Source organism: Arachis duranensis, chromosome 4 (assembly GCF_000817695.3).
Source record: "Arachis duranensis cultivar V14167 chromosome 4, aradu.V14167.gnm2.J7QH, whole genome shotgun sequence".
NCBI classification, from domain to species: domain Eukaryota; kingdom Viridiplantae; phylum Streptophyta; class Magnoliopsida; order Fabales; family Fabaceae; genus Arachis; species Arachis duranensis.
In genome coordinates, this window is record NC_029775.3 from 115,444,151 (window position 1) to 115,470,834 (window position 26,684).

Below are 26,684 nucleotides of genomic sequence, written 5' to 3' on the forward strand. Positions count from 1 at the left end.
GGGGGAAGCCCGCCCCGCCCCGCCTAGTGAGGCGATCCCAAAATCCTAACCCTCCTCGCCTAACGGCAGGCATAGCCCGCCAAATATTCTTTTTTTTTTTACTTTTAACTATTAAGTAATATATATAAAGGCATAAAAAATCTCTCCTATTTTTTACTTTTAACTATTATAATTTCTAAAAGAATAAACAAATTATAATTTTTATATTCACAAATATTAAAGTCTTTGTAATTATAAATATCTAATAAATATAAATATAAACCAAGTTTTCATCCAAAACATAATTATAAATATTGTTCCCAAAGCAAAATAAACATACATAATTATAAATATTATTTCCAAAGTAAAATAAATATAATCTAAAACATAATTATAAATATTGTCTCTAAAACAAAATAAATATAATCTAAAACACTCAATTTTCATCTTCATTCTCTTATAAGTTAGGTTGGGGAAGTTTGGTTTTGGCAAAAAAAAATTGTAAAAATACCCCTTGCTAAAAATAATAAGCCTGGCGGGGAAACCCACCCCACCCCGCCAAAGCCCGTGGTTTAAGCGGTGCGAGTTAGGCGGGCTTCTACTATTTGGCGGTCCCAATTTTTCAGCCCAGCCCGTCTTTTTTGGCAGGTTACACGGGCCAGCCCAGCGGGTTTAGGCCCATTTGCCACCCCTACACACAATCATTGTAAATATTTGAGATTTTGTCAAAGAAAAGAATGTAGCTCTTCTTCTTATATGATTTTCAGATTGAAAAATCATAAAAAAAATTAAAAAAAAATAAAGCAGAACAAAATTTTTTTGAATAGAAAAAAAAAAAAAGAAGCAATAAGGAGAGATGCAAAGTAATACTTGGTTATGTGACTGATAAAGAGAAGAACAGTCTTCCAAGAATTATAATAGGAACAAGCGGTAATTGGCTATTAGAAATATTGTTATTAGATTAACTGCCCAAAAAAATCAATAAATAAAAGATAAGAAGATAAAAAATCAGAAAAGAGAAGAAGATAAAAAACCAAGAAAAGAATCAAAAACAAAAAAGAAGATACAGAATCAGGAAAAAGAAGAAGAAGAAAGAGAGACAGAAACAGAGAACAAGAAGAAGATATTATTGTGAAAGAAGTAAAGAAAGAGGAAGAACAGAACGAAGCAGAAAATCACGACAGGAAGAGCAAGAATAAGATCAAGAGTAGAAAGAGAGATCAAGAAGAAGAGAGAGTACCTGGAAACGACGGCAAAAAAGCTTAGGTTAGGTTTTTCACAAAAAGGAAAAAAATTTTCATTAAAAATCCCGTGTCCACCTTCCTATTTCCGTGTCCATCAGTGTACTTTAAAATATTATTTTAATATTATAAAAAAGTTTTGTATAATAATTAATTTTATTAAATAAAAAATACTCATATATTTTATATTTATATATTTTATATTTAATTATTTAAGGATAAAAGATTTTGTTACTGTTTAAAGTATTGTCATTTAAAGTATTTATTTATATATTAGGATATTCTATATTTATTAGAATCCATCAATGCTCTTATTTTATATTAGCCTTTGATTTTCATCTAATAAAATCTAACGGCCTTTATAAATGTGGCTCGTTCAATAAGCACGTAATAGTTGAGCTCGTTTTAGGCTACCCCGTTATTGTCCCTATTTACAGGGGGTGTTGTAATTTTATTTTCTATTATCCTTCAATTCCTATGAAAAAAATTAGTTCTCTTACTATAAAAAAGAGAGATTGATCATTATTGCTTCTTCTTTCTTCGACGGTGTTGTTGACTTTTCATCTTGAAAAAAAAAAAGAAAGAAAAGCATAAGAAATTTCCTGTTTTTGTTAGCAACATTTTTTATAAAAAGATTTTTGTTTACTATATTTCTAAATTAATATTTTTTTTCCTTCTCACACATTTAGGATTTCGATGTCGAATGTAATTTTAGTTTTATTGAAAAACCTGATTTTTGTTATTATTGTTGGCTCAATTGATCAACTTATAATCTTTTTTATATCATAGAATACAAAGTATGACTTTTCTTATTTCAAAAAAAAACAAAAACAAAATAGATATATAACATATTATATTTATCTTTTTATCTTGCCTAATTTTATTTGGGTTTACATATAGCTGATTCTTACATAAGAAAAACACAATAATTTTAAATGCAAGCACAAAAATAAAAATAATATAAGATTACACACATGAAAAGACCAACACCTAGACTTGTGACTTAAAAGATCTTTTTCAGCAACCTAAAAACATCTACAGCGAAAGCATTTCCCAGTGCTAACCCAGCAACAAGGCCACCCCCATATCCAATTAGAATTACCATCCAATACAATTCAAAGAAAGATCCTGACTCAGAATCTTGATCACCATCAGCTTTTTTGCAATGGAAGCTTAGGAGGATCTTCACATTTCTTCAACAATTGAATCCCGCACAAATCCTTGTTTCCCTCAAATGAATTATTATCAAATGTGGAAAGTTGTCCATTTTCTGGGATTGGACCTGAGAGATTGTTGAAAGACACATTGAAGAAATCCAAGAAGGTTAGCCCTGTGAGTTGTTGAGGAATATTTCCTGAGAGGCTATTGAGAGAAAGGTCCAACACTTCAAGATTTGAAAGCTTTCCGAAGGAAGATGGGATGCTGCCAGTAAACATGTTATTGGACAAATTGAGCACGACAAGGCTATTCAAACTTCCCATGATATCCGGAATCTCACCATAAATTTTGTTACTTGAAAGATCAATGGCTACCATATGATGAAGGTATTGACTCCCAAGATAATCCATGACAACTCCTTTGTTGGACATTGAAAATGAAGACGAATCAATATCCAGGAACATACTCTTACTAAGAATCAAGTCCTTGAAATCCAGTTGTCTTTTGTCGGATATGATCATCGATTTGAAGCACATGATTATTTCTGATGTTAATTTTGTTGAAAAACCATTGTGAGAAAGATCAATGATTCGAAGCTGAGGAAATGTGTATTTCAATGGACACATTATAGCTCCGTGAAATTGATTATCACGTAAAGAAACAGCCTTTAACTTAGGAAGAGATCCTAACCAGAAAGGGAATGAGTCATTGAAATGGTTATGTCTCACATCAAGAAACTCAAGCATTCTGCAATTGACAAGTGCTCTTGGTAATTGACCATACAACTTGTTAGAACTAAAATCAATGAACTGAAGGGCATTTCCTTTCTCATAAGTTTGAGGAATATTGCCAATCAGTTTGTTTCCTGCGAGCGACAAATATTGAAGAGATTGACTGAAGCTTCCCAAACATGATGGAATCATCCCAATTAAGTAGTTGGAAGATAAATCAAGATTTATAAGGGATTGTAGATTGCATACCAAGGGGGATATTTCTCCTATTAACAGGTTGCTGGAAATTTCCAAAAACTGAAGAGTTGTTTTATTCCATATCCAACTCGGTATAGTCTTTATGCTATTCTGTTTTATGTGAAGATCAGTCAACTCTTGCAAGTGCTGTATAAAATTGGGAAAATGAACTAAGTTACATGACCCTAAATCCAATGATTGAATTTGAGGAGGAAATGTTACGTTGGTAGTGTTCTTCCCTTCAACAAAAGACAATTTGTTGCCTCCGCGTAAACCAAGAAAAGTAAGCTTTTGGAGCTTTGAAAGCATGCCAAGCTCAATCTGTCCTTCCAACATATTACCACCTAGATCAAGACCTGTAAGATTCTCTAACTTGAAGAGGAAATATGGAATTTCACCTTGAAGATTATTGTAATGAAGATTCAAGACATTTAAAGTGGTTAAGTTCATTATCCAAGTTGGAATTTCTCCATTTAAATTGCATTCACTCAATCCTAACCATTGAATTGGAGGAAGGATTGTCACATTGACAGTCCTATTTTGTGAGAACAAAGACAATTTGTTGATAGACAAGTCAAGAACATTAAGCATCTTTAGCTTCAAAAACATGTCAAGTGATAGTTGCCCTTCAAAGAAATTATACGAGAGAGACAAAATTTCAAGATTTTCGAGTCTAAAAAGAGACTGCGGGATTTCACCATGAAAGCTATTATCTTCAAGACACAAGACAGCTAAATTGGTTAGGTTTCCAATGGATGCAGGTAATGTGCCCTGGAGAATTTGGTTGTCCCCGAAATTCAAGAGTGTTATGTTTGGGAGATGGAATATTCCGACTGGAAACTCACCATATAGTTCACATTGGCGAAAAGAAAGCATTTGCAAAGACGTAAGGTTTGTGAGAGTATGAGGTAAAGATGATGAAATGGTCACAAAATTCAGACGAAGGTATTCAAGTCTAGTCGAGTTTTGTGTTAAGCTTGTGAGAGTGGATGCCTTTAGTTGCAAATGGTTGATTAGATTATATGGAAGCGGCTGAAGAGTATAGCTGCGAAGATCAAGGGACAACAAGTTGGACAATTGTGAAACTTGAGGTGGAACTTCACCAGAGAATGTGTTTTCATTGCCATGAGAAAGATCCAGATGTCTTAGCTGTGAAAGCTCACCTATCTTGGCAGGAATTTGTGAGTGATTGAAATCATTGTCTGAAAGATCAAGGCTTTGAAGATGCACAAGTGAGAAAAGCGTGCTATTGGCATCCATGGAACCATAGAGCAGGCTGCTACTAAGATCAATGGAAATGACATGACCTGTGAGCTCATCGCATTGAATGCCATCCCAGGAGCAGCAATCTGTGGAAGGACTCCAAGAAAGAGTTTTAGGATAACTGGAAGGATTGTAAGAAGCAGACTTACTTATGAAGAAGCTTTGTTTAAAGCTGAGCAAGGCATTGCTTTCATGTTGATGGCACTCATGATGATGAGTAGTAGTTGAATGATTCAAAGTAAAACAGTTTGTGAAGAGGGAAGATGAGAAGAGAAGAAGAAACTGTATGGAGAAAGTAAGAGAACATAAGAACCCCATTATTGTGATCGTATAGCAGTAGGTTTCAATGGATGGAATGTTTGGGACACTCTAATCGGTTTTTATAGTGAAGCAGTGATGGTGATACTGTGTAGCAGACATGCAGCAAGTAACGTCACATGCATTTGTATTATTCCGAGTGTGATATTGCTGCTCATTTCGTGGAAGAAAAGAAAGATAGTGATCCTTGTCATGGCTGGTTCTGCGGACTTTTGAAACCACATACTGGTTTAGCATAATTTGCATAATATGGCCAATCATGTGATTTTAACTATCCTAAGATTTTTTTCATACTAACTTTGAGTATCTTTTTTTAGAGGCAATTTTATTCGAGTATTTGAGATCCCATACATAGGGGCATGGTTCTTCTAGCACTCGCTTTTTCTATAGTCTAAAACTCGACACCACTGGTTAAGCAAAATAAGTATTTGCAAGTTGCAACTTCAACCGAGCATATATTGATTTCTGTATACTTTGTTTTTTTTTTTTTCTAACTTTTTTATGCAGAGTAACTTCTCTGCTTCATTCCATACCTTCCGCAAACTGAACTTACTTGTCTCTTGTTAAAGCTTGATAGTGAAGTTCCTTGATAGTATATTTTTGTCACTACTATTTGACTTTGTTAATAACTTGCATTGACGTCCTTGATGCTTCATTTTCTCGTTATCTTTATCTTTCTTTAAGTAACGCAGTTGCATAAGTGACATGTATGTATTATTCCTAATGCCAATAGTGAATGATAAATCATAGTCATGAGAGTGTGATATGGCATTGCCGTTCATTCAGGGGAACACAAGAAAACTATTGATTGTGGCGGCTTCTGCAGACCCTTTCAAAGTTCAAAGCACATGCAGGAAGTCTGACACATTCATGTCACATACAAAACCTCTCAGCTTGCTTATTATCCTCCACAAACTTAACTCTCTCTCTGTCACTCAAGTTCATTCTGTACTTATCCTTAATTTTTTCTCTTTAGATTGACTCTGTAAAGTAAACGTACTTTGGCTTATATAGGAAGAGACTTCAGATTTTTTTGGTGCTCTAATTTCGATCTAACTTTTTTAGAATAATAGAAAAAGTAGGTCTTTAAAATAGGTCTTCTTGGTACGAGTTCATCGCAAAATTTTGTTAAAAACTTATTTAATACTTTTATTCCTAAGGACTTATATGATATGGCAAACTTTTTCATAACTTAGTTGTCTTATTACCTTTTTTTGAAGGACACATAAACCATTAATTAGTGGGGTTAGCAGGTGATTAGAAAGAAACTAAATTAGATTAAAATTTGTTTATTTGTTTGATTTACTAATCTAACAGTTGAACATAGATGGACGGATCGGTTTGAGGTCCAGTTATTTTATTTTTCTCTTTTTTCTTTTTTAAAAAAAAGATCATTTGATCTATATGCTTCTGTTTTCTAATAGATGTGTTTTGATTTTCATCCTTTTACTTATTGGAACATGCATTGAAGTTGGATAGTGGTGCCAACAGTTTTATGTGGTGCTTCTTATTTCTTACACTACTTGCAACTAGAAATATTGGCGTGCATTTTGGATAAGAAAAGAAAAATATTGGTCGTGCTTTTTGGTTTAGAATAATTGGCATACTGTGGCAATTCATGTCATTTTCAAGTTTTTCCGTAACATGGCCATCCCTATATATATGTTATCTCATAGTCATCATATCATGTATAGCAGTATAGGTATATTTGTTCAACTTTATTTCAAACCTTATCTTATGCAGAACAATAGCCTTTCTGCTTAGTTATCCTCCACAACCATCACTCTCTCTTGTCTCTGCTTCCTGTTTCATATGTAGTGTAGTTCTTTAACAGTATACTTTAAGGTGCAATTTTTAGTTCTTATAAAAATAACTTTCTCAACTATACGTAAGAGAAAAAGTAACTGCTGCCAGAATCGAAAGCATAAATATTATTGCTAACAAGGAAAATAATATTTGTATATCTTATTGATGAGTTTGGAAAACTCTAAATTAAATTAATGATGATCAAACATTATTAACAGCAAAATTATTAATCTAATTTTGATTGATATATTAATTAAATTAATTTTGCTGTGCAGATTTTTAATATTGGGCTGAAAATAAAATCCTGGTGCAAGCCCAATTATACTCAGCCTTGACTAATGCAAGTATAAATGAGTTTGGCTGAGATAATTTTGGGCCGAAACAAAAAATTAACAAGCCCAACTGTTTTATTATTGGTTCAACTTGTGGCTAAAGCTAGTTGTTATATTGGGCCAAGAATAAGTTTTAATACTACAAGTCCATGGTTGGTTCTCATGCATGATCCGAAACCAATCCATCAGGAAAGCAAATGTTAACATTTGCTAAGGCCTTCAACGGATCTACTCTCTAAGCATGTAATGGAACTCAAAATTTATTAAGAGAAGTTAAGGCATGGGAACTATGAGAGAGATTGTGTCATTGATTTGATTGAAAGCAACAATGCTGCACGCTAAACCACTAGGGAAGTAAAAGCAAGCTATTTTTAATTAATTTGTTTAATCACTTTGAATTGCTTTTTTTCAGATTCTCTCTTCTCTCTCATCTCTTTCTTTCTTCTTTTTCGGTCATTGTCCAGGAAACAATGGAAGCTATGTTCATCTATCAGGAAAAAGAAGAAGTTGCATGCATCAAGACCATCAAGCTAATGATGGCAAGAAAAACACAAAAATATAGTGGTTGAGATTCTTATCACATATGGTAAGATATGGTGATGATATCTTAGCCTCTCCATACCAAAAATGAAGGATGAAGATTCAGCCAGCAAGGGAGATTCTTGAAGCATGGCTTGTCTTTGATTCTGCTCAACCACCACAGGAAGTAGCTAGAGTGGCGAAGTGATGGTTAAGGCAGAGATTGAAGCAGATGAAGTTATCATCATCATGAAGCATCAAGGGCCAGAAATCCATCTTGGAGAGCAAGCCAAGGATGGAGAGCTCGGATTGATGAAGAGTGATGATCAAGAAAGGACTAGAGGTAATTGCATGTTGGGTTTAGCATGGTTATCTCTTCTCTCTCTATGTGGCCGAACCGGTTCTGTTTCTTGAAGGAGGAAGAAGTTGGTTTGGGTGTTGGCTTCAAGTGTGGAGGCTTCCCTCTTCTTTAAAAAGAGAGAACAACCACTGTTTGGAGCAAGGAGAAAATTTGAGAGTGTAAGGCACAGAGTTCTCAGAGCTACCTGAGCTAACAGATTTCTCTTCTCCTTCAATGTATTTTGTTTTGTAATTTTTCTGTTTAATTTTGTCATGTCTTGAGTCTCATGGAAAAAGGCAAACAGTGAGGTTTGTATGAAAAAACCATAAAGCGAAAAAAGGCAGAGAGTGCAAAATTAAAAGAAAAAGTCATAGATGTCTTAGAGTTCCTTTGTTCATCTATGTTGTGTTTCATGATTTTGTGGGAATCCCCTTGTAAGTTGGGTTAGCATTTTACAGTTTGTAATCAGATTGATTATAGTGAAATTTCATCATGTTTGTGATGGAGACTGGATGTAGGCTGCACTGCACATAGCAGCTGAACCAGGATATATCTGGGTGTAATCTTCCTCTCCTTTCTACTCCATTTCTATTTCTACTACACAGGAGCAAAAACCAAAATTATCTCGTGCCAAGTGACGAGACAAAAAGAAAAGTCTCGTGGCTAGGGACGAGACAAAAGAAAAATTCTCGTGTGCAGTGAGGAGATAAAAAGACTAAAAGTTTCCAGAATTGGTCTAACAAGTTAGCAAGTATTATCAAGCGAAAAAAGGGGGCTAAGATTCAACCCCCCTTCTCTTAGCCACTGAAACCATCAATTGGTATCAGAGCTTGGTCTCAAAGAGATCAAGCTTTGCAGCTTGGAGTAAAGATCCTCATGGCGGAAAACAGTGGCATAAATGTGGTGTCCTATAATCTGACCGAAGGACAATCAAGCAACAGACCTCCTCTTTTCAATGGGAAAAATTATACCTATTGGAAGGAGAGGATGAAGATATTTGTACAGGCATTGGATTACAGACTTTGTAAGATTATCCTTGAAGGGCCTCAATTTCCAACTACCACAAGTGCTGAAGGAGTAGTCTCTCTCAAACCAGAAGCAAGATGGACCGAAGAAGATAGGAAGAAGGTAGAGTTAAATGCCAAGGCAGTAAACCTGCTCAACTGTGCTATCAGCTTTGAGGAATACCGACGAGTATCACGATGCACAACAGCAAAGGAAATCTGGGACAAGCTACAAATCACTCATGAAGGAACCACCATTGTAAAGAAAACTCGGACAGACATGTTGAACAGAGAATATGAAATGTTTGCAATGAAGGAAGGAGAGTCCATTGATGAACTGTTTGAACGGTTCAACTCCATCATTGTTGGCTTGGATGCTCTTGGAACTACACATTCAGAATCTGTGCTAGTGAGAAGAGTGTTGAGATGTCTTACAAAAGAATGGGAAACAAAAGCTTTAATTATTTCTGAGAGTAGTAGCTTAGACTCCATGACACTTGATGATTTGAGAGGAAATCTTCTTGCTTTTGAAAACTCCTATTTAAAAAAGGATTCAAAGAAAAAAGGAATTGCTTTTTCTTCTTTGACTAACCCTCTGGATGGTGAATCCAGTGATAACTCTTCTGAAAAAGAGTTTGTGTTGTTTGCAAAAAAATTCAGGAAAATGATGAAACTCAAAGGCAAAGGCAGCAGCTCAAGGAGGATGAAGAAAGACCTTAGCAAAGTAATCTGTTACAATTGCAAGGAAATGGGGTATTTTAAATCTGATTGTCCCAAGTTAAAGAAGGAGGAAAAGCCGAAAAAGGGAAAGAAGAAGGGACTGATGGCTTCATGGGAAGATTTGGAAAATGACTCAGATGATGATGATGAAGAATCTGAGACTAAGTCACAGTCTTGTCTCATGGCAAATGATGTAGATCAGGTATTCTTTCAAAACCCTGACACTGAAGACCTTCATCTTATGATAGATCACCTCTCTGAAAAAATAAGATGTTTTCTGACTGATAATCAAGATCTTGAACAACAAAATTTCATTCTTAAAGCTGAAAATGATTTTCTCAAAGAAAAACTAAGAGAGGCCGAAACTGCTTGTGATCTTGTGGAAGAAAATAAGCAGTTGAAAGCTCAACTTAGAAGCTGTGAAAGTGATCACTCGGTAGTTGCGTATGTAAACTGTTTTAAGGAAAATGAAGAGTTGCTGGAGAAGGTTAAAAATCTTAAAAATGACTTAGCCAAATTTACTCTCAGTTCTGAAAATCTAAATCAAATCTTGGCTAGTCAAAAACCACTTTTTGATAAAGCTGGATTAGGATTTTATAAATCTGATCAGAAACTCTCTTTTAAAGATAAACCTTCTTCATCCAATGACACAAGGTATCAAGATCCCACCTACTTTAACAAAACAGCAACTCCAAGGTTTTGTAAATTGTGTAACCGAAGTGGTCATTTTCCAGTTCAATGTTTCTTTGGTGAAAGAATGATAGGTGATAAAGTTTACAAAGTTGTTTGTACATGGTTTGAAACATAACTTGCTTAGTGTTAGTCAATTATGTGATTTGGGTTTTGAAGTTATTTTTAAGAAGTTTGTTTGCTTAGTTGTTTGTGAGAAAACTAGGGATGTTCTTTTTGAAGCCAAAAGATGCAACAATGTGTATGGATTAACTCTTGAGGATTTAAAGGAACAAAATGTAACATGCTTTACCTCTCTTGAATCTGAAAAATGGCTTTAGCATAGAAAGTTGGGTCATGCTAGCATGTACCAAATTTCTAAGCTAGTTAAAAAGAATTTGGTTAGAGGAATTCCAAACATCAAGTTTGATAAGGATCTTACTTGTGAGGCATGTCAATTGGGCAAGCAAGTAAAATCCTCTTTTAAATCAAAAGATGGAATTTCAACCAAAAGGCCATTAGAAATGTTACATATTGATCTTTTTGGTCCTACTAGAACTCAAAGTTTAGGAGGTAAACACTATGGTCTTGTGGTGGTAGAGGATTACTCTAGATTTGGTTGGGTACTTTTCCTTGCTCATAAGAACGATGCATTTTATACTTTTTCTCTTGCTCATAAGAATGGTGCATTTTATGCTTTCTCCACCCTTTGCAAGAAAATTCAAAATGAAAAGGATTTGAAAATTGCCCATTTGAGAAGTGATCAAAAATGATTTGAAAATTGCTCATTTGAGAAGTGATCACGGAAGAGAATTTGAAAATCAAGACTTTGAAAAATTCTGTGATGACTTAGGGATTTCTCATAATTTTTCATGCCCTAGAACCCCCCAACAAAATGGGGTGGTTGAAAGAAGGAATCGAAGCCTTCAAGAAATGACTAGGGCTATGCTATGTGAGAATGAGATTCCTAAATTTTTATGGGCTGAAGCTGTGAACACAGCATGCTATATTTTGAATAGAACAATCATTAGAAAAGGGTTAAAGAAGACTCCTTATGAGCTATGGAAAGGAACCCCTCCAAATCTTAAGTACTTTCATGTTTTTGGATGCAAATGTTTTGTACTTAACAATAAAGAAAATCTTATGAGGAAATGTTTGTTGGATACTCCACCACTAGCAAGGCTTATAGAATTTACCTCAAAGAACATAGAACCATAGAGGAATCCATACATGTATCTTTTTGTGATTCTAACTTATAGAACCATAGAAGAATCCATACATGTTACTTTTTGTGATTCTAACTTAATTCCTAGTAGTGTGATAGAAAATGATTCAGATTGTGAAGAAGATGGAACAAGTAAAGAAAATCCCAAATCTGTGCAAAATGAAGAATCTGTCAGCCCAGTTTTGTCTTGTCAGATTGGAGGAGACATTTCCATTTTGTCTCCTGAGCAAGCACGAGCAACTGAAACAGTGAGACCACCAGAAGTTCATCAAAGCTCTACACCTGTCCGAAAGCCTAGGGAATGGAAGTCTATGAGGGGTTATCCTCATGACTTCATCATTGGTGATCCCTCTCAAGGAATAACAACAAGATCCTCCACCAAAAGGCAAACCAAACCTAGCAACTTTGCTCTCTTGTCACAAATGGAGCCCAACAATGTCAAACAAGCTCTTAAAGATCCATCATGGGTCAAGGCCATGCAAGAGGAGCTTGCTCAATTTGACAAGAATGAGGTTTGGACACTAGTACCTCATCCGGATGGTAAGAAGGTAACGGGTACTAAGTGGGTGTTTAAAAATAAATTTGGTGAGGATGGACAAGTTGTTCGTAACAAGGCTAGATTAGTGGCCCAAGGTTACGATCAAGAAGAGGGTATTGATTTTGATGAGTCTTTTGCTTCGGTAGCTAGAATGGAAGCAATTAGGTTGCTTCTTGCCTATGCTGCCCATAAGGGTTTCAAAATGTTTCAAATGGATGTTAAATGTGCTTTCCTTAATGGCTTTATTGATAGAGAAGTGTATGTAGCTCAACCCCCCGGTTTTGAACATAAAGATTTTTCAAATCATGTTTTCAAACTTTCAAAGGCTCTTTATGGTCTTAGGCAAGCTCCAAGAGCTTGGTATGAGAGGCTTAGTGCCTTCTTGTTGGAAAACCATTTTCAAAGGGGTACCACCGACACTACTTTATTTATTAAAGCATCTAATGATGATATGCTTCTTGCTCAAGTTTATGTAGATGACATTGTATTTGGATCGGCCAATGAGTCCTTGTGTGAAGAGTTTGGAAAACTCATGACTAGTGAGTTTGAAATAAGTTTAATGGGAGAGCTAACTTTCTTTCTTGGCCTCCAAATTAAACAAACTCCTAGTGGCACCTTTATTCACCAAGGCAAGTATGCAAAAGAATTGATAAAGAAATTTGGGCTAGAAAATTCCAAACCAATGGGAACACCAATGCATCCTAACACTAAACTTGAAAAGGATGATGATGGCCTAGATGTGGATGTGACACGGTATAGGGGAATGATCGGCTCACTAATGCATCTTACTTCCTCTAGACCGGATATTGTTTAAAGTGTGGGTGTATGTTCAAGATTTCAATCTCACCCAAAAGAATCCCATCTTTCGGCTGTTAAGCGCATCATTAGATACATTAAGGGAACATGTGATTATGGTTTATGGTATCATAAATCTGATGATTTTTGTGCAGTAGGGTTTTGTGATGCAGATTATGCGGGAGATAGAGTGGATAGAAGGAGCACTTCCGGCATGTGTTGCTTCCTTGGAAGCTCACTCAACATGTGGTCAAGCAAAAAACAAAACACAGTGGCTCTATCCACAGCTGAAGCAGAATATATTTCCGCATCTGCATGTTGCTCTCAATTAATTTGGTTAAAAACACAATTGGAAGATTACAAATTAAAAATCAATAGTATACCCTTATTTTGTGATAATATGAGTGCTATAAACATTTCAAAAAATCATGTTCTGCACTCAAGAACTAAGCATATTGAGATAAAATATCATTTCATTAGAGAACATGTGCAAAAGGGTACTATTGATATTCAATTTGTAAAATCTGAAGACCAAATTGCTGATATTTTTACAAAACCCCTTTGTGAAGACAGATTCTGTACCTTGAGAAAAAGTTTGGGAATGTTTGATTTAAGTTATATTGAAAATTGTTAAAATTCTGATTCTGTTCAATTTTATCTCGTAGGTTTGGACGAGATAAAAATGCATGCTTGATGGAGGAGCTATGATTAAGGGGGAGACTGCACAGAAATAAATTCCAATGGGCCCCACAAAACCTTTTTGATCCATCTCTGACCGTTTTGTTAGTTACTTATTTTTTTGAAAATCAAATCTCCAAGTTGTCCTATCATATCTTGTTGGAAGAAGCATGTTGTCAAATCAAATCCTTTCCCTCCATTAATCCCTTGATTTAAGGCAACAACTTTTCAGTTTTAGATTTCAAAAAATTAAAAGGGAAATCATTTTTGGGTAATAACCACCCCATAATGGTCATTAACCGTCCACTAATGGTCATTACTTCCACCATATTCTCTCTCCAAACCTCATTTAATGTGTCACCTACCTTGCTTCTCTCTCACTCAATTCGGTTATTCTATTAACCTTTCATATTTCATTCTTCCATTACCATGAAAAAGAAAACCGCGCCAATAAAGAGTGAAAGAATTCTTCTTTCTCAAAAACCATCAACGCCTTAAACCCACACTCACATCCACATACATTCTACTTCTTCATCTTCTCCCTCACCCCCAACTAAGCAGACCGAAGCCATGAGAAGAAAAGTAGTGGCACAAAAGAGCTCCGGAAGAAGAAGAAGCGGGAAGAATAAGGAACACCGCATTGAGGAAGAGGAAGAATCTCATACATCTCCCATTCATTCACCACCTTCATCACCGAAGAAAACTACCCCCGGAAAAAGCTCACAGAAGACCAAAGGGTTTGCACTGAACAACACCACCGAACCTCCAAATTTGGAATCCTTGGAATTCAAAAATAAGTATGGCAAGACTCACTTCCACTTTGATCCAAGCAGATTCAACTCTTGCACCTCTTTTGAGTTTCACAAAGAGGTTATGGAAAAATGTCATTTGTGTGCAACCTATCTTGTTAGTCTCGACACTCTCACTAACAAAGGCATCAACATCTCCTCTCTGTTTGAACTTCTCAACTGGAAGCCACTTCTTCTCATCCAGAAACCAATCTATCCTAGCCTTGTTCGAGAATTTTATGCCAATATGCGACTCATTGACGGCACTCTTCATTCCTATGTCAAAAGAGTTCAAATAGCCCTTGATTCTGAGACCATTGGAGTGGCCCTGGGCTTCAAGGATGAAGGACTGCGAGCATACATGGTGGACAAATGGGATACACAAGTCGGCGTTCCATACAAAACGGTTCTTCAGCACATTTGCGAGAACCTTTCTGGTTTGCATGGAACCATTCCAACCCACAAAGCTCTAGGACCAGTCAACTCTCTGATTCACCGAATCGTCACCCACATTCTGACTCCCCAAAGTGGCTCACACAACCGAGTAACATTTTCTGACTATCTCATATTATTTGCTTTGGTTACCTCTACTCCGATATCCTTTGGTTATATTATGATTAGGCATATGTGGGATTCTGTTAGAAGCACCAAAAAGGCTAACCTGCCTTATGGTATGTTTTTAACTAGAATTTTTGAATACTTTAAAGTTGATTTGCTGAATGAGACTGTAGAAAACAAGGTGTCCTCAATCAAAGGAGGAGGAGCGACTAAGGGAACCAAAGGGCGCAAATCTGCTGCATCGGATAGTGACTATGAAGGCAGGCCAGAATCTTCCAAAACAGCCAAGTCCATCAAACAGATTTTGGGGGAATTCTCAAACATGGCAGACATGATGTTTCAGTCTCACAAAGAGGCCCGCAAGCAAGCTTATGAGAGTGAGAAAGCTTGGAAAAGTTGCAAAGAAAGGGTCAATCTGATGATAGAAAGTTTTAAGGAGGATCTGGGAGATGATAGTGAAGGAGGCACTGAGGAATCTGATCTTAATCTTTCTGATGATTAATAGATGTTTCTTTACTTTATTGATATTGGCTCCATTAGGCTCAATCTGTTTTTTTGTAGGAGCATGACTTGATACTCACTGCTCTATGATACTTTGATACACTCTTGCTACTTTATCATGGATATTTCGTTGTGTTGTTCATATTTTGTGCAGGTGCCCCTTGATGACAAAAGGGGGAGAAAAAATTAGTTTCTAAAATTAAAATTGAAACTAATGAAACAGGGGAGGATTTGCTGAAAAAGGGGATGAAATTTTCAATTGAAAATTCATGATCATCCTTGTTTAAAGAATGCATGTTGTTGTTACATTTGTTTCACTATGGTTACTACTGCTTATTGCATTTGGCATTTGGTTTATAATGATGTTTGATTTATTTTGATCATATGAATGCCTGGTTGTTGATTCATCTTGATAAACATGTTGGTTTGAAAATTTACTTTTGGCAGTTCCTTTAAAATGTGTAAAGTATAAAAACTGCCATGTTTTGATCATGTGTACTTCAAATATTTTTCTCATCACAATAATTTTGTTTACTCTGATTTCTTGACGGAAAATATTTGAAATTTCTTGAACAACCTTGTCTTGTGTTGATGTGGTATGTTTGAGCAGAAAATCAGTTTATAATATCAAATGAGTTTTGATTATCAATTTAAAACTGCTCATAAATCAAGCATTTAGCATCATGAATAAATATGCTAAATAACATTGTTACTTGAAGCTTGATTCAAATGTTACAGGTTAGTGCTTCCCTTGATAAAATAGCATACATTAAGGGGGAGCCATGTGACATTTAGAAAGGGGGAGAAATTCAAATTCAAAGGGAGTATTCTTTTCTCAATCTTTAAATTTCTTTCCATTTCAATTTTAATAATGTTTGTCATCAAAGGGGAGATTGATGAGTTTGAAAAACTCTAAATTAAATTAATGATGATCAAACATTATTAACAGCAAAATTATTAATCTAATTTTGATTGATATATTAATTAAATTAATTTTGCTGTGCAGATTTTTAATATTGGGCCGAAAATAAAATCCTGGTGCAAGCCCAATTATACTCAGCCTTGACTAATGCAAGTATAAATGATGAGTTTGGCTGAGATAATTTTGGGCCGAAACAAAAAATTAACAAGCCCAACTGTTTTATTATTGGTTTAGCTTGTGGCTAAAGCTAGTTGTTATATTGGGCCAAGAATAAGTTTTAATGCTACAAGCCCATGGTTGGTTCTCATGCATGATCCGAAACCAATCCATCAGGAAAGCAAATGTTAACATTTGCTAAAGCCTTCAACGGATCTACTCTCTAAGCATGTAATGGAACTCAAAATTTATTAAGAGAAGTTAAGGCATGGGAACTATGAGAGAGATTGTGTCATTGATTTGATTGAAAGCAACAATGCTGCACGCTAAACCACTAGGGAAGTAAAAGCAAGCTATTTTCAATTAATTTGTTTAATCACTTTGAATTGCTTTTCTTCAGATTCTCTCTTCTCTCTCATCTCTTTCTTTCTTCTTTTTCGGTCATTGTCCAGGAAACAATGGAAGCTATGTTCATCTATTAGGAAAAAGAAGAAGTTGCATGCATCAAGACCATCAAGCTAATGATGGCAAGAAAAACACAAAAATATAGTGGCTGAGATTCTTATCACATATGGTAATATATGGTGATGATATCTTAGCCTCTCCATACCAAAAATGAAGGATGAAGATTCGGCCAGCAAGGGAGATTCTTGAAGCATGGCTTGTCTTTGATTCTGCTCAACCACCACAGAAAGTAGTTAGAGTGGCGAAGTGATGGTTAAGGCAGAGATTGAAGCAGATGAAGTCATCATCATCATGAAGCATCAAGGGCCAGAAATCCATCTTGGAGAGTAAGCCAAGGATGGAGAGCTCGGATTGATGAAGAGTGATGATCAAGAAAGGACTAGAGGTAATTGCATGTTGGGTTTAGCATGGTTATCTCTTCTCTCTCTATGTGGCCGAACCGGTTCTGTTTCTTGAAGGAGGAAGAAGTTGGTTTGGGTGTTGGCTTCAAGTGTGGAGGCTTCCCTCTTCTTTAAAAAGAGAGAATAGCCACTATTTGGAGCAAGGAGAAAATTTGAGAGTGTAAGGCACAGAGTTCTCAGAGCTACCTGAGCTAACAGATTTCTCTTCTCCTTCAATGTATTTTGTTTTGTAATTTTTCTGTTTAATTTTGTCATGTCTTGAGTCTCATGGAAAAAGACAAACAGTGAGGTTTGTATGAAAAAGCCATAGAGCGAAAAAAGGCAGAGAGTGCAAAATTAAAAGAAAAAGCCATAGATGTCTTAGAGTTCCTTTGTTCATCTATGTTGTGTTTCATGATTCTGTGGGAATTCCCTTGTAAGTTGGGTTAGCACTTTACAGTTTGTAATCAGATTGATTATAGTGAAATTTCATCATGTTTGTGATGGAGACTGGATGTAGGCTGCACTGCACATAGCAGCTGAACCAGGATATATCTGGGTGTAATCTTCCTCTCCTTTCTACTCCATTTCTGTTTCTACTACACAGGAGCAAAAACCAAAATTATCTCGTGCCAAGTGACGAGACAAAAAGAAAAGGCTCGTGGCTAGGGACGAGGCAAAAGAAAAAGTCTCGTGTGCAGTGATGAGATAAAAAGACTAAAAGTTTTCAGAATTGGTCTAACAAGTCAGCAAGTATTATCAAGCGAAAAAAAGGGGCTAAGATTCAACCATCCCCTTCTCTTAACCACTAAAACTATCATTTATTATTTAATGGTATATATATTAAGTGAAGTCTACGGTGACTTATTATAGTAGCTGCGGTAGTTATAAACTTTACCAGTAATTAAAACCTATTGCTAAAGTTAATAACTTAATATCACGGTTCTTTATATTTTTGCGACACTTTTTACCTTTAATTTTTAAATTAATTTTTTTAATATTAAAAAAGTATTACTTCAATTTTAGCAATAAAAATAACATTAATACTTGCTCAAGATCACAAGAATTGAGCAGTTTTTGAGTCATATATCAACGTTCCAATAAAAAACGTACAACTCGAGATGCTTTTACTATGAATACCATTTTCTAGCTTGCAATGACCTATAAAGCAAAAGAACATCATCTATTTTTAATATATAAAAGTAGATACATAAGTTTACTCACATTATTTTTAAGACATGTTTTTTTTTCTACTAATGCCACGTCAGCAATATTGCTTACTTGGCAAAATTTCAGAATCAACCACTCAATTTTTGACAAATCACCTATTATTTCTAAATCAGCAAAAAAAAAAATAAAATAAAATATACAAAAAATAAAAATAAAAAACGCCGATAATTAGAAATTAACCTACAAAAACATTGAATGCATATTCCCATATTTATTATATCTTACCGTTATAAACAATACAATAAGTTTATAACCCCCAAGACCCCAATAATTAATTTCTATAAATAATTCATTAAATGTAATAAACATCCGTATTACAAATCTATTAATAATATTATTAACCATAATAAATTTTACGTTACAAATATTCAAATTTCATAATATTAGACCTACTTATATAAGTCTCTTATCACTATTTCTTCAAATAACATCAAATTTAGCACAATAAATTTATTTTCGAACTACACAACATCTCAGACTTACTCAATGAAGCATTATTCTTTAAACAATATTACCAAACAAACAGACAATTGGTTTATCAAAGTTTGCATGGTTCGTCTATGAAAAAAATTAACAATCACAAACGAAGAGGAGTCTCACAATAGAAAGTGCATACGACTCAACAATTCATAAAGAACATGTCTTCACAAGAATACACGACAGAAATAAGAAAGCAACAACTCTAACAACAACCAATAAAGAAAAAGGAGGACGAGCACTACATAAGAAGACTAAGTCCATCAACAAAAGTAAATGCAAAAATTAAATCACCAAATAAAGATGTCACTTTGTACAATTCCAACATCCAAATCTTTTGTACTACAAGTTATTTTAAATAAAACACCTTTCAAATTTAACTTTAGTTTACACATATTTAATTTAATTCTACAAAACATAACAATTTTTAATATTTATTATATACTATCATTAATTTACAGTCCCGCGCATCGCGCGGGTCTCATTCTAGTTGATAATAATTACTGAAAACTAAACTCTCTTAGCAATCATTTTTACCATTTTGTTCAACGATCATTTATTTAGAATCAATCAATATGATGCACCATTCTGAAAACAAGGCTTAAGGTTTTTCTTAATGTAGACTAAAGTCTAACTCTTAACTTCAACTCTATTTTAAAAGGGAAAAAATTAAATACATATAGCTAGCTATCTTGTATTTATGTTTGAGTATCCAAACGCGACCTATATGAATTAAATTCTCAATATAAAACATAATTGAGAGGAATGCAGAAAAACAAAGAACACATTATACGGTTTTCTTTTAATAATTATTGCAGGAAGAGTAGTGGCTTCTGAAGAATATAGGGGTGTTGCAAGGTGAAATACTCCTTATATATACAGTCTTTAATTATCAACACAGCACAGATGTGCTTTTTGGGGTTGCTGATCATGAAGATGAATTACTAATGCTTTGTCAATGTTTTGTAGGCATCAGTCTTGATAACAAAATGTACTGATCCTCGAGCAGCAAGTCGTTCTCCCATGGCTCTTGGCCTTCCCTTTGGCTCTTCGCTATTTAGGGAATTGGTTGAAAAGAACTCAAACAATGCCTGTGGAGATGAACTTGATGAGGAAGTCACAGGATCAACAATAAAACATAACCAGTGATGATGAACTGGGTGGGATCTTCTGTGATGGCAGTGACAGCATTTCATTTTTCTATGATCCAAACACAAACGGCTTAGAACTGCAAGAAAACGACCTCTACTCAATTCTTTGAACAGAGATGTGTAGTTATATTGACAATAATTTAAAATATGATGGGGCATATCAATTTTGTTTTATGCATGTTTCCATATCTCAATAGCTTTAAATTTTACAACAGATGTTAATGATAACTACTAAAAGAAATTAAAAAGCATTATTGACAAGGTATATGAAGATGCAATAATTCAGAGTTAACAAGATCCTATTTGTTGTTATATATGTGAGCCATCAACATATATAGAACGGGTTAACTGTAGGAAACCAATATTCTAATTACTTCAACACACCTTAACCGTGGTTAATTTGGCATTCTTAAAATCATGTTTATGAATACTGTATAGATGGATATGTTAACCTTTCATACTCATTGGTAATTGCTCACTTTTTTTCAAGACTATGGTTTTGTTCCCTTAATGGGTTGTTCTGTGCTCCCTTTGATAGAGGTTATTTCCCTATGGGGGTGTTGTTGTAATTTTATTTCTTATTCTCCATCAATTCCTATGAGAAAAATTAGTGCTCGTACTATGAAAAAGAGAGAGATTGATCATCATTGCTTCTCCTTCCTTCTATGGTGTTGTTGACTTTAAATATTGAAAAAGAAGAGAAAGAAAAGCAGAAGAAATTTCCTGTTTTTGTTAGTAACTTTTTAATGAAAAGATTTTAGTTTTCTGTATTTCTATATTAGTTTTTTTTCCCTTCTCTCATTTAGAATATGGATTTTGGTTGTAATTTTAGTTTTGTTCAAAAATCTCATTTATTTAGTACTGTTGGCCCAATTGATTTACTAATAATCTTTTTCATATCAATGAATACTTGTTTCTTGAAAAAAACAATTGCTTTTTTTTACATTTTAACATCCTGTCTTGAATAAGCATAAGCATAACTACTGCATAAGCATAAGAGAGAGTATGCAAAAGGAAATTGATTATTGTATGAAAAGAACACAAAGTATGGCTTTTGTTGTTCCGAAAATAGAAAAAACAAAATAAATATATAACACACTATATTTTTGTTTTTATCTTGTCTACTTTTATTTGGGTTTACATATAGCTAATTCTTACGTAAGAGAAACACAATAACTTTAAATGCAAACACAAAAATAAAAATAATCTAAGATTACACACATGAAAAGAGCAACATCTAGACTTGTGACTTAAAAGATCTTTTTCAGCAACCTATAAACATCTACTGAAAAAGCATTTCCCAGTGCTAACCCAGCAACAAGGCCACCCCCATATCCAATTAGAATTACCATCCAATACAATTCAAAGAAAGATCCTGACTCAGAATCTTGATCACCATCAGGTTTCTGCAATGGAGGCTTAGGATGATCTTCACATTTCTTCAACAATTGAATCCCGCACAAATCCTTGTTTCCCTCAAATGAATTATTATCAAATGTGGAAAGTTGTCCATTTTCTGGGATTGGACCTGAGAGATTGTTGAAAGACACATTGAAGAAATCCAAGAAGGTTAGCTCTGTGATTTGTTGAGGAATGTTTCCAGACAGACTATTGAGAGAAAGGTCCAAGACTTCAAGATTTGAAAGCTTTCCGAAGGAAGATGGGATGCTGCCAGTAAACATGTTATTGGACAAATTGAGCACAACAAGCCTATTCAAATTTCCCATGATATCTGGAATCTCACCATAGATTTTGTTACTTGAAAGATCAATGGCTACCATGTGATAAAGGTATTGACCCCCGAGATAATCCATGACAACTCCTTTGTTGGACATTGAAAATAAATACCAATCAAGATCTATAGACATATTCTCACTATAAATCACGTCCTTGAAATCCAGTTGTCTTTTGTTGGATATGATCATCGATTTGAAGCACATGATTATTTCTGATGTTAATTTTGTTGAGAAACCATTCTGAGAAAGATCAATGATTCGAAGTTTGGGAAATGTGTATTTCAGTGGACACATTATAGCTCCGTGAAATTGATTATCACGTAAAGAAACAACCTTTAACATAGGAAGAGATCCCAACCAGAAAGGAAATGAGTCATTAAAATGGTAATTTTCCATGCAACTTGTTATAACTAAAATCAATCAACCGAAGGGCATTTCCTTTCACATAAGTTTGAGGAATAATGCCGGTCAATTTGTTTTCTGCGAAACTCAAAACTTGAAGGAATCGGCTAAACCATCCCAAACATGATGGAATCATGCCAACTAAGTTGTTGCAAGATAAATCAAGGTACAGAAGGGATTCCAGATTGCATATGGAGGGGGATATTTCTCCTATCAATAGGTTGTTGAAAATATCCAAAATATGAAGAGTTGTTTTATTCCATATCCAACTCAGAATCGTCTTTATGCTGTTGTCTGATATGAAAAGATCAGTCAACTCTTGCAAGTTTCGTATAAAATTGGGAATCTGAACTAAGTTGCATGAACTTAATCCAACCATTGAATTTGAGAAGGAAATGTTACGTTGAAAGTGTTCTTTCCTTCAAGAAAAGACAATTTGTTGCCTCCGCCTAAACCAAGTGAAGTAAGCTTTTGGAGCTGTGAAAGCATGCCAAGCTTAATTTGTCCTTCCAACACATTACCAGCTAGATTAAGAATGCTAAGATTCTCTAACTTGAAGAGGAAATATGGAATTTCACCTTGAAGATTATTTCCAGAAAGATCCAAGACATTTAAAGTGGTTAGATTCATTATCCAAGTTGGAACTTCCCCAGCCAAATTGCATAAACTCAATCCTAACCACTGAATTGGAGGAAAGGTTGTCACATTGACAACACCTTTTATTGAGAACAAAGACAATTTGTTGTCAGATATGTGAAGACAATTAAGCATCTTTAGATTTAAAAACATGTCAAGTGGTAGGCGGCCTTTGAAAAAATTAGAAGCTAAATTCAAAGTTACAAGTTTCTCAAGTCCAAAAAGAGAGCGAGGGATTTCACCATGAAAGGTATTATCTTCAAGAATCAAGTGAGCTAAATTGGTCAGGTTACCAATCGATGCAGGTAATGTACCTTGCAGATTTTGGTTTTGCGCAAAATTCAAATATGTTAAGTTTGCAAGAGAAAATATTCCGATAGGAAACTCACCATATAGTTCACATTGGCGAAAAGTGAGTTTTTTCAGAGATGTAAGGTTCGTGAGCATGTGAGGTAATGATGATGAAATGGTCACAAAACTAAGGCGAAGTTGTTCAAGTCTTGTTGAGTTTTGAATTAAGCTTCGCAGAGTGGATTCCTTGAGTTGTAAACGCTTGATTGATGGAAAATCAAACTGTGGACCAATATAGCTGCGAAGATCAAGGGACAACAAGTTGGAGAAATGGGAAATTTGAGTTGGGACTTCACCTGACAATGTGGTTTCACCCACTTGAGAAAGATTCAAATAGCTCAGTTGTGACAAGCCACCTATCTTGGCTGGAATTTGCGAGTGATTGAAGTCATTGTCCGAAAGATCAAGACTTTGAAGATGCACAAGTGAGAAAAGGGTGCTATTGGGATCCATGGAACCATAGAGCAGGCTGCTACTAAGATCAATGGAAATGACATGACCTGTGGGCTCATCACATTCAATGCCATCCCAGGAGCAGCAATCTGTGGATGGACTCCAAGAAAGAGTTTTAGGATAACTGGAAGGATTGTAAGAAGCAGACTTACTTATGATGAAGCTTTGTTTAAAGCTGAGCAAGGCATTGCTTTCATGTTGATGGCACTCATGATGATGAGTAGTAGTTGAATCATTCAAAGTAAAACAGTTTGTGAAGAGGGAAGATGAGAAGATAAGAAGAAACTGTATGGAGAAAGAAAGAGAACATAAGAACCCCATTATTGTGATCGTATAGCAGTAGGTTTCAATGGATGGAATGTTTGGGACACTCTAATGGGTTTTTATAGTGAAGCAGTGATGGTAATGCTATCTAAGAGACATGCAACAAGTAACATTACCTGCATTTGTATTATTCAAAGTGCAATATTGCCTCTCGTCTCGCGGAAGAAAAGAGAGAAACTGGTTTGGAATAATTTGAAATATTACCAAGTGCATTTGTATTATTAACAAGTGCAATATTTGAAACCACAAACTGGTTTGGAATAATTTGCATAATATGGCCAATCATGTCGTTTTAGATATCCTAAGATATTTTTATGCTTACTTTGAGTAACATGGTTCTTCTAGCACCCTCATTTTGTATTGTGCAAAAGTCGACAACACTGGTCAAGCAAAATAAGTATTTGCAACTTCAACCGAGCAATATTGATTTCTGTGTACTTTGTTATATGCAGAGTAGACTCTCTGCTTCATAGTGAAGTTCCTTGATAGTATATTTTTGTCACTACTATTTGACTTTGTTAACAACTTTCATTGACGTCCTTCATGCTTAATTTTCTCGTTATCTTCTATCTTTCATTTCCACCACAAACTTCCTTGTTTGAGGTTTTCTAAGTAAGGCACTTGCATAAGCGACATGTATGTATTATTGATGATAAATCATACTCATGAGAGTGTGATATTGAATTGCCGTTCATTTAGGGGAAGACAAGAAAGCTATTGATTGTGGCGGCTTCTGCAGACCCTCTCAAAGTTCAAAGCACATGCTGGAAGGCTGAGATATTCATGCCATTTTGCCACACTTAGCTTCTAAAATGGTGCTATTGAATGTAACTGCTGCATCTACACATCTCTGTGCTTGGTTATCCTCCACAAACTTAACAGTCTCAAGGTTTTGACATCTTTGTCTCTAATATTTGAGTTTGCTAACTTGCATTCTAGAGTTATACAGTTATACTTAATCTTCTCTCTTTAATTTGTTTCATATCATTGACTCCATCAAGTAAACTTACTTTGGCTTATATTGGAAGAGTTCAGATTTTTTTGGTGCTTTAATTTCAATATTATCAGAAAAAAGTAACTTTTTTAAATAATAGAAAAAATAGGTCTTTAATAAATTTTGAAGTAGACTTATACAGACATACATTATTTTGAAAAAAAAAAATACCAAATAATTTTTTTAAGAATTGAAATAATAAATTTGTAGGTCAAAGAAATATTACAATGCTAAACACGATTTATCAATTCTATACAATTAAAAGTTTTCAATCAGGCAGATAAAGTCTACTGTTACAATTTTTTGGGGATTTGATACAAGTCCATTACAAAATGAGTTTAATTTTTATGTAATAATTTAATTACATTCATTATTTTAAATGACACGCAATCATTATAAAAATGAGTTATATTTTGCTGTCGTTAAGTATTTGAATATATGTCTAAAAAATCACTTGATACTTTTTATTCTTTAGGACTTCTAAGTATCGCAAAATTTTTCAGAACTACTTGTTTTATTACTTTTTTTTTTTATCAAATACATGTGACTAGAAAAGTTAATGCTAAAATTAGTCATATTATGATATATACTATTGGAAAAAAAAGAATTGTGTATTTTTATTGTTGAATGTTAGAAGATGAACAACATTTATTATTTTTTATCATAAGTTAATTATCAATGTTTAAAAGTATGGACTAAAAATATATTATTGAAATACTTAGCGTACAACTATAAACAATTAATTAGTGGAGTTAGCAAGTGACTAAAAGGAAATTAAATTAAAATTCGTTTATGAAATCTCAATAATTAGAACTCAAGCACCAAAACTTATGTTGTTCAGTTTGATCTGCTAATTTAACAGACATACATAGATGGATGGGTTGGTTTGAGGTTTATTTATATATTTTTCTTTTTTGTTTAATTTCTTTTATTTGTACGGTTCTTTTTGCTAACTGATGTGTTTGGAGTTTCATTTTCTTACTTTTTGGAACATGCATTGCAATTGGACATTGGTGCTAGAGTTTTATATATTGCATATTAGTCCTTAAAAGGTTTAATAGTCAAATTCGTTTATAAAAGATCACTTATTTTTTAAATTAATTTTTAAACGATTTTTTTAATCATATTAGTCCTTAAAAAATAAAACGTAAATCAAATTGATCTTTTTTTCGATTAGATAATGATGTGTCATGTTAAGTGTCATATAGCATAATAACGTAGTAGGTTAATACCACGTGTCACAAGACAATTGGTTGACATGTCAGGTCAGTGACACATAGCATGCCATGTGTTACTTGACATGTAAAAAAATTATTTATAATTAAAATAGTCTTTGAAAGTTCTCACGTAAATCGTTTTCATCCTTAAAATTTTAAAAATTAATCAAATTAGTCCTTATATAATTTTTTTAAAATTTTTTCATAATATTAAATTTAAAATATTTTTTGATACTACTAATTTTAATATTATTTTGTAGACTTTAATAAACAAAATTCTCTTTAAATAAAATAATAAAAATAATTAACTTATTACAAAGTTATTTTGTCATTTATATTTTAATTTTTTAAAATTTATTTTTTATTTAGATTATTTTATCAATTACTATG

General features: G+C 34.2%; 2 protein-coding genes and 1 pseudogene across 2 annotated transcripts in view; all 3 read right to left on the minus strand.

The window, feature by feature from the left end:
- LOC107486317 (receptor-like protein 6) overlaps nucleotides 1-5,008 on the minus strand; it is a 77,265-nt gene extending 72,257 nt beyond the window's left edge. Inside the window, exon 1 of the mRNA XM_052261019.1 lies at nucleotides 4,654-5,008. Within this exon, the coding sequence (XP_052116979.1) occupies nucleotides 4,654-4,927 (274 nt within the window). The 5' untranslated portion in view covers nucleotides 4,928-5,008. The remainder of the gene's footprint in view (nucleotides 1-4,653) is intronic.
- Nucleotides 5,009-21,358: 16,350 nt separating this feature from the next.
- The window catches only part of LOC127746758 (receptor-like protein 9DC3), a 37,264-nt gene continuing 31,938 nt past the window's right edge, over nucleotides 21,359-26,684 (minus strand). Inside the window, exon 2 of the mRNA XM_052261020.1 lies at nucleotides 21,359-21,709. Coding sequence (XP_052116980.1) covers nucleotides 21,432-21,709 — 278 coding nt within the window. The 3' untranslated portion in view covers nucleotides 21,359-21,431. The remainder of the gene's footprint in view (nucleotides 21,710-26,684) is intronic.
- Nucleotides 22,164-24,276, minus strand: LOC107486313 (receptor-like protein 6; annotated as a pseudogene).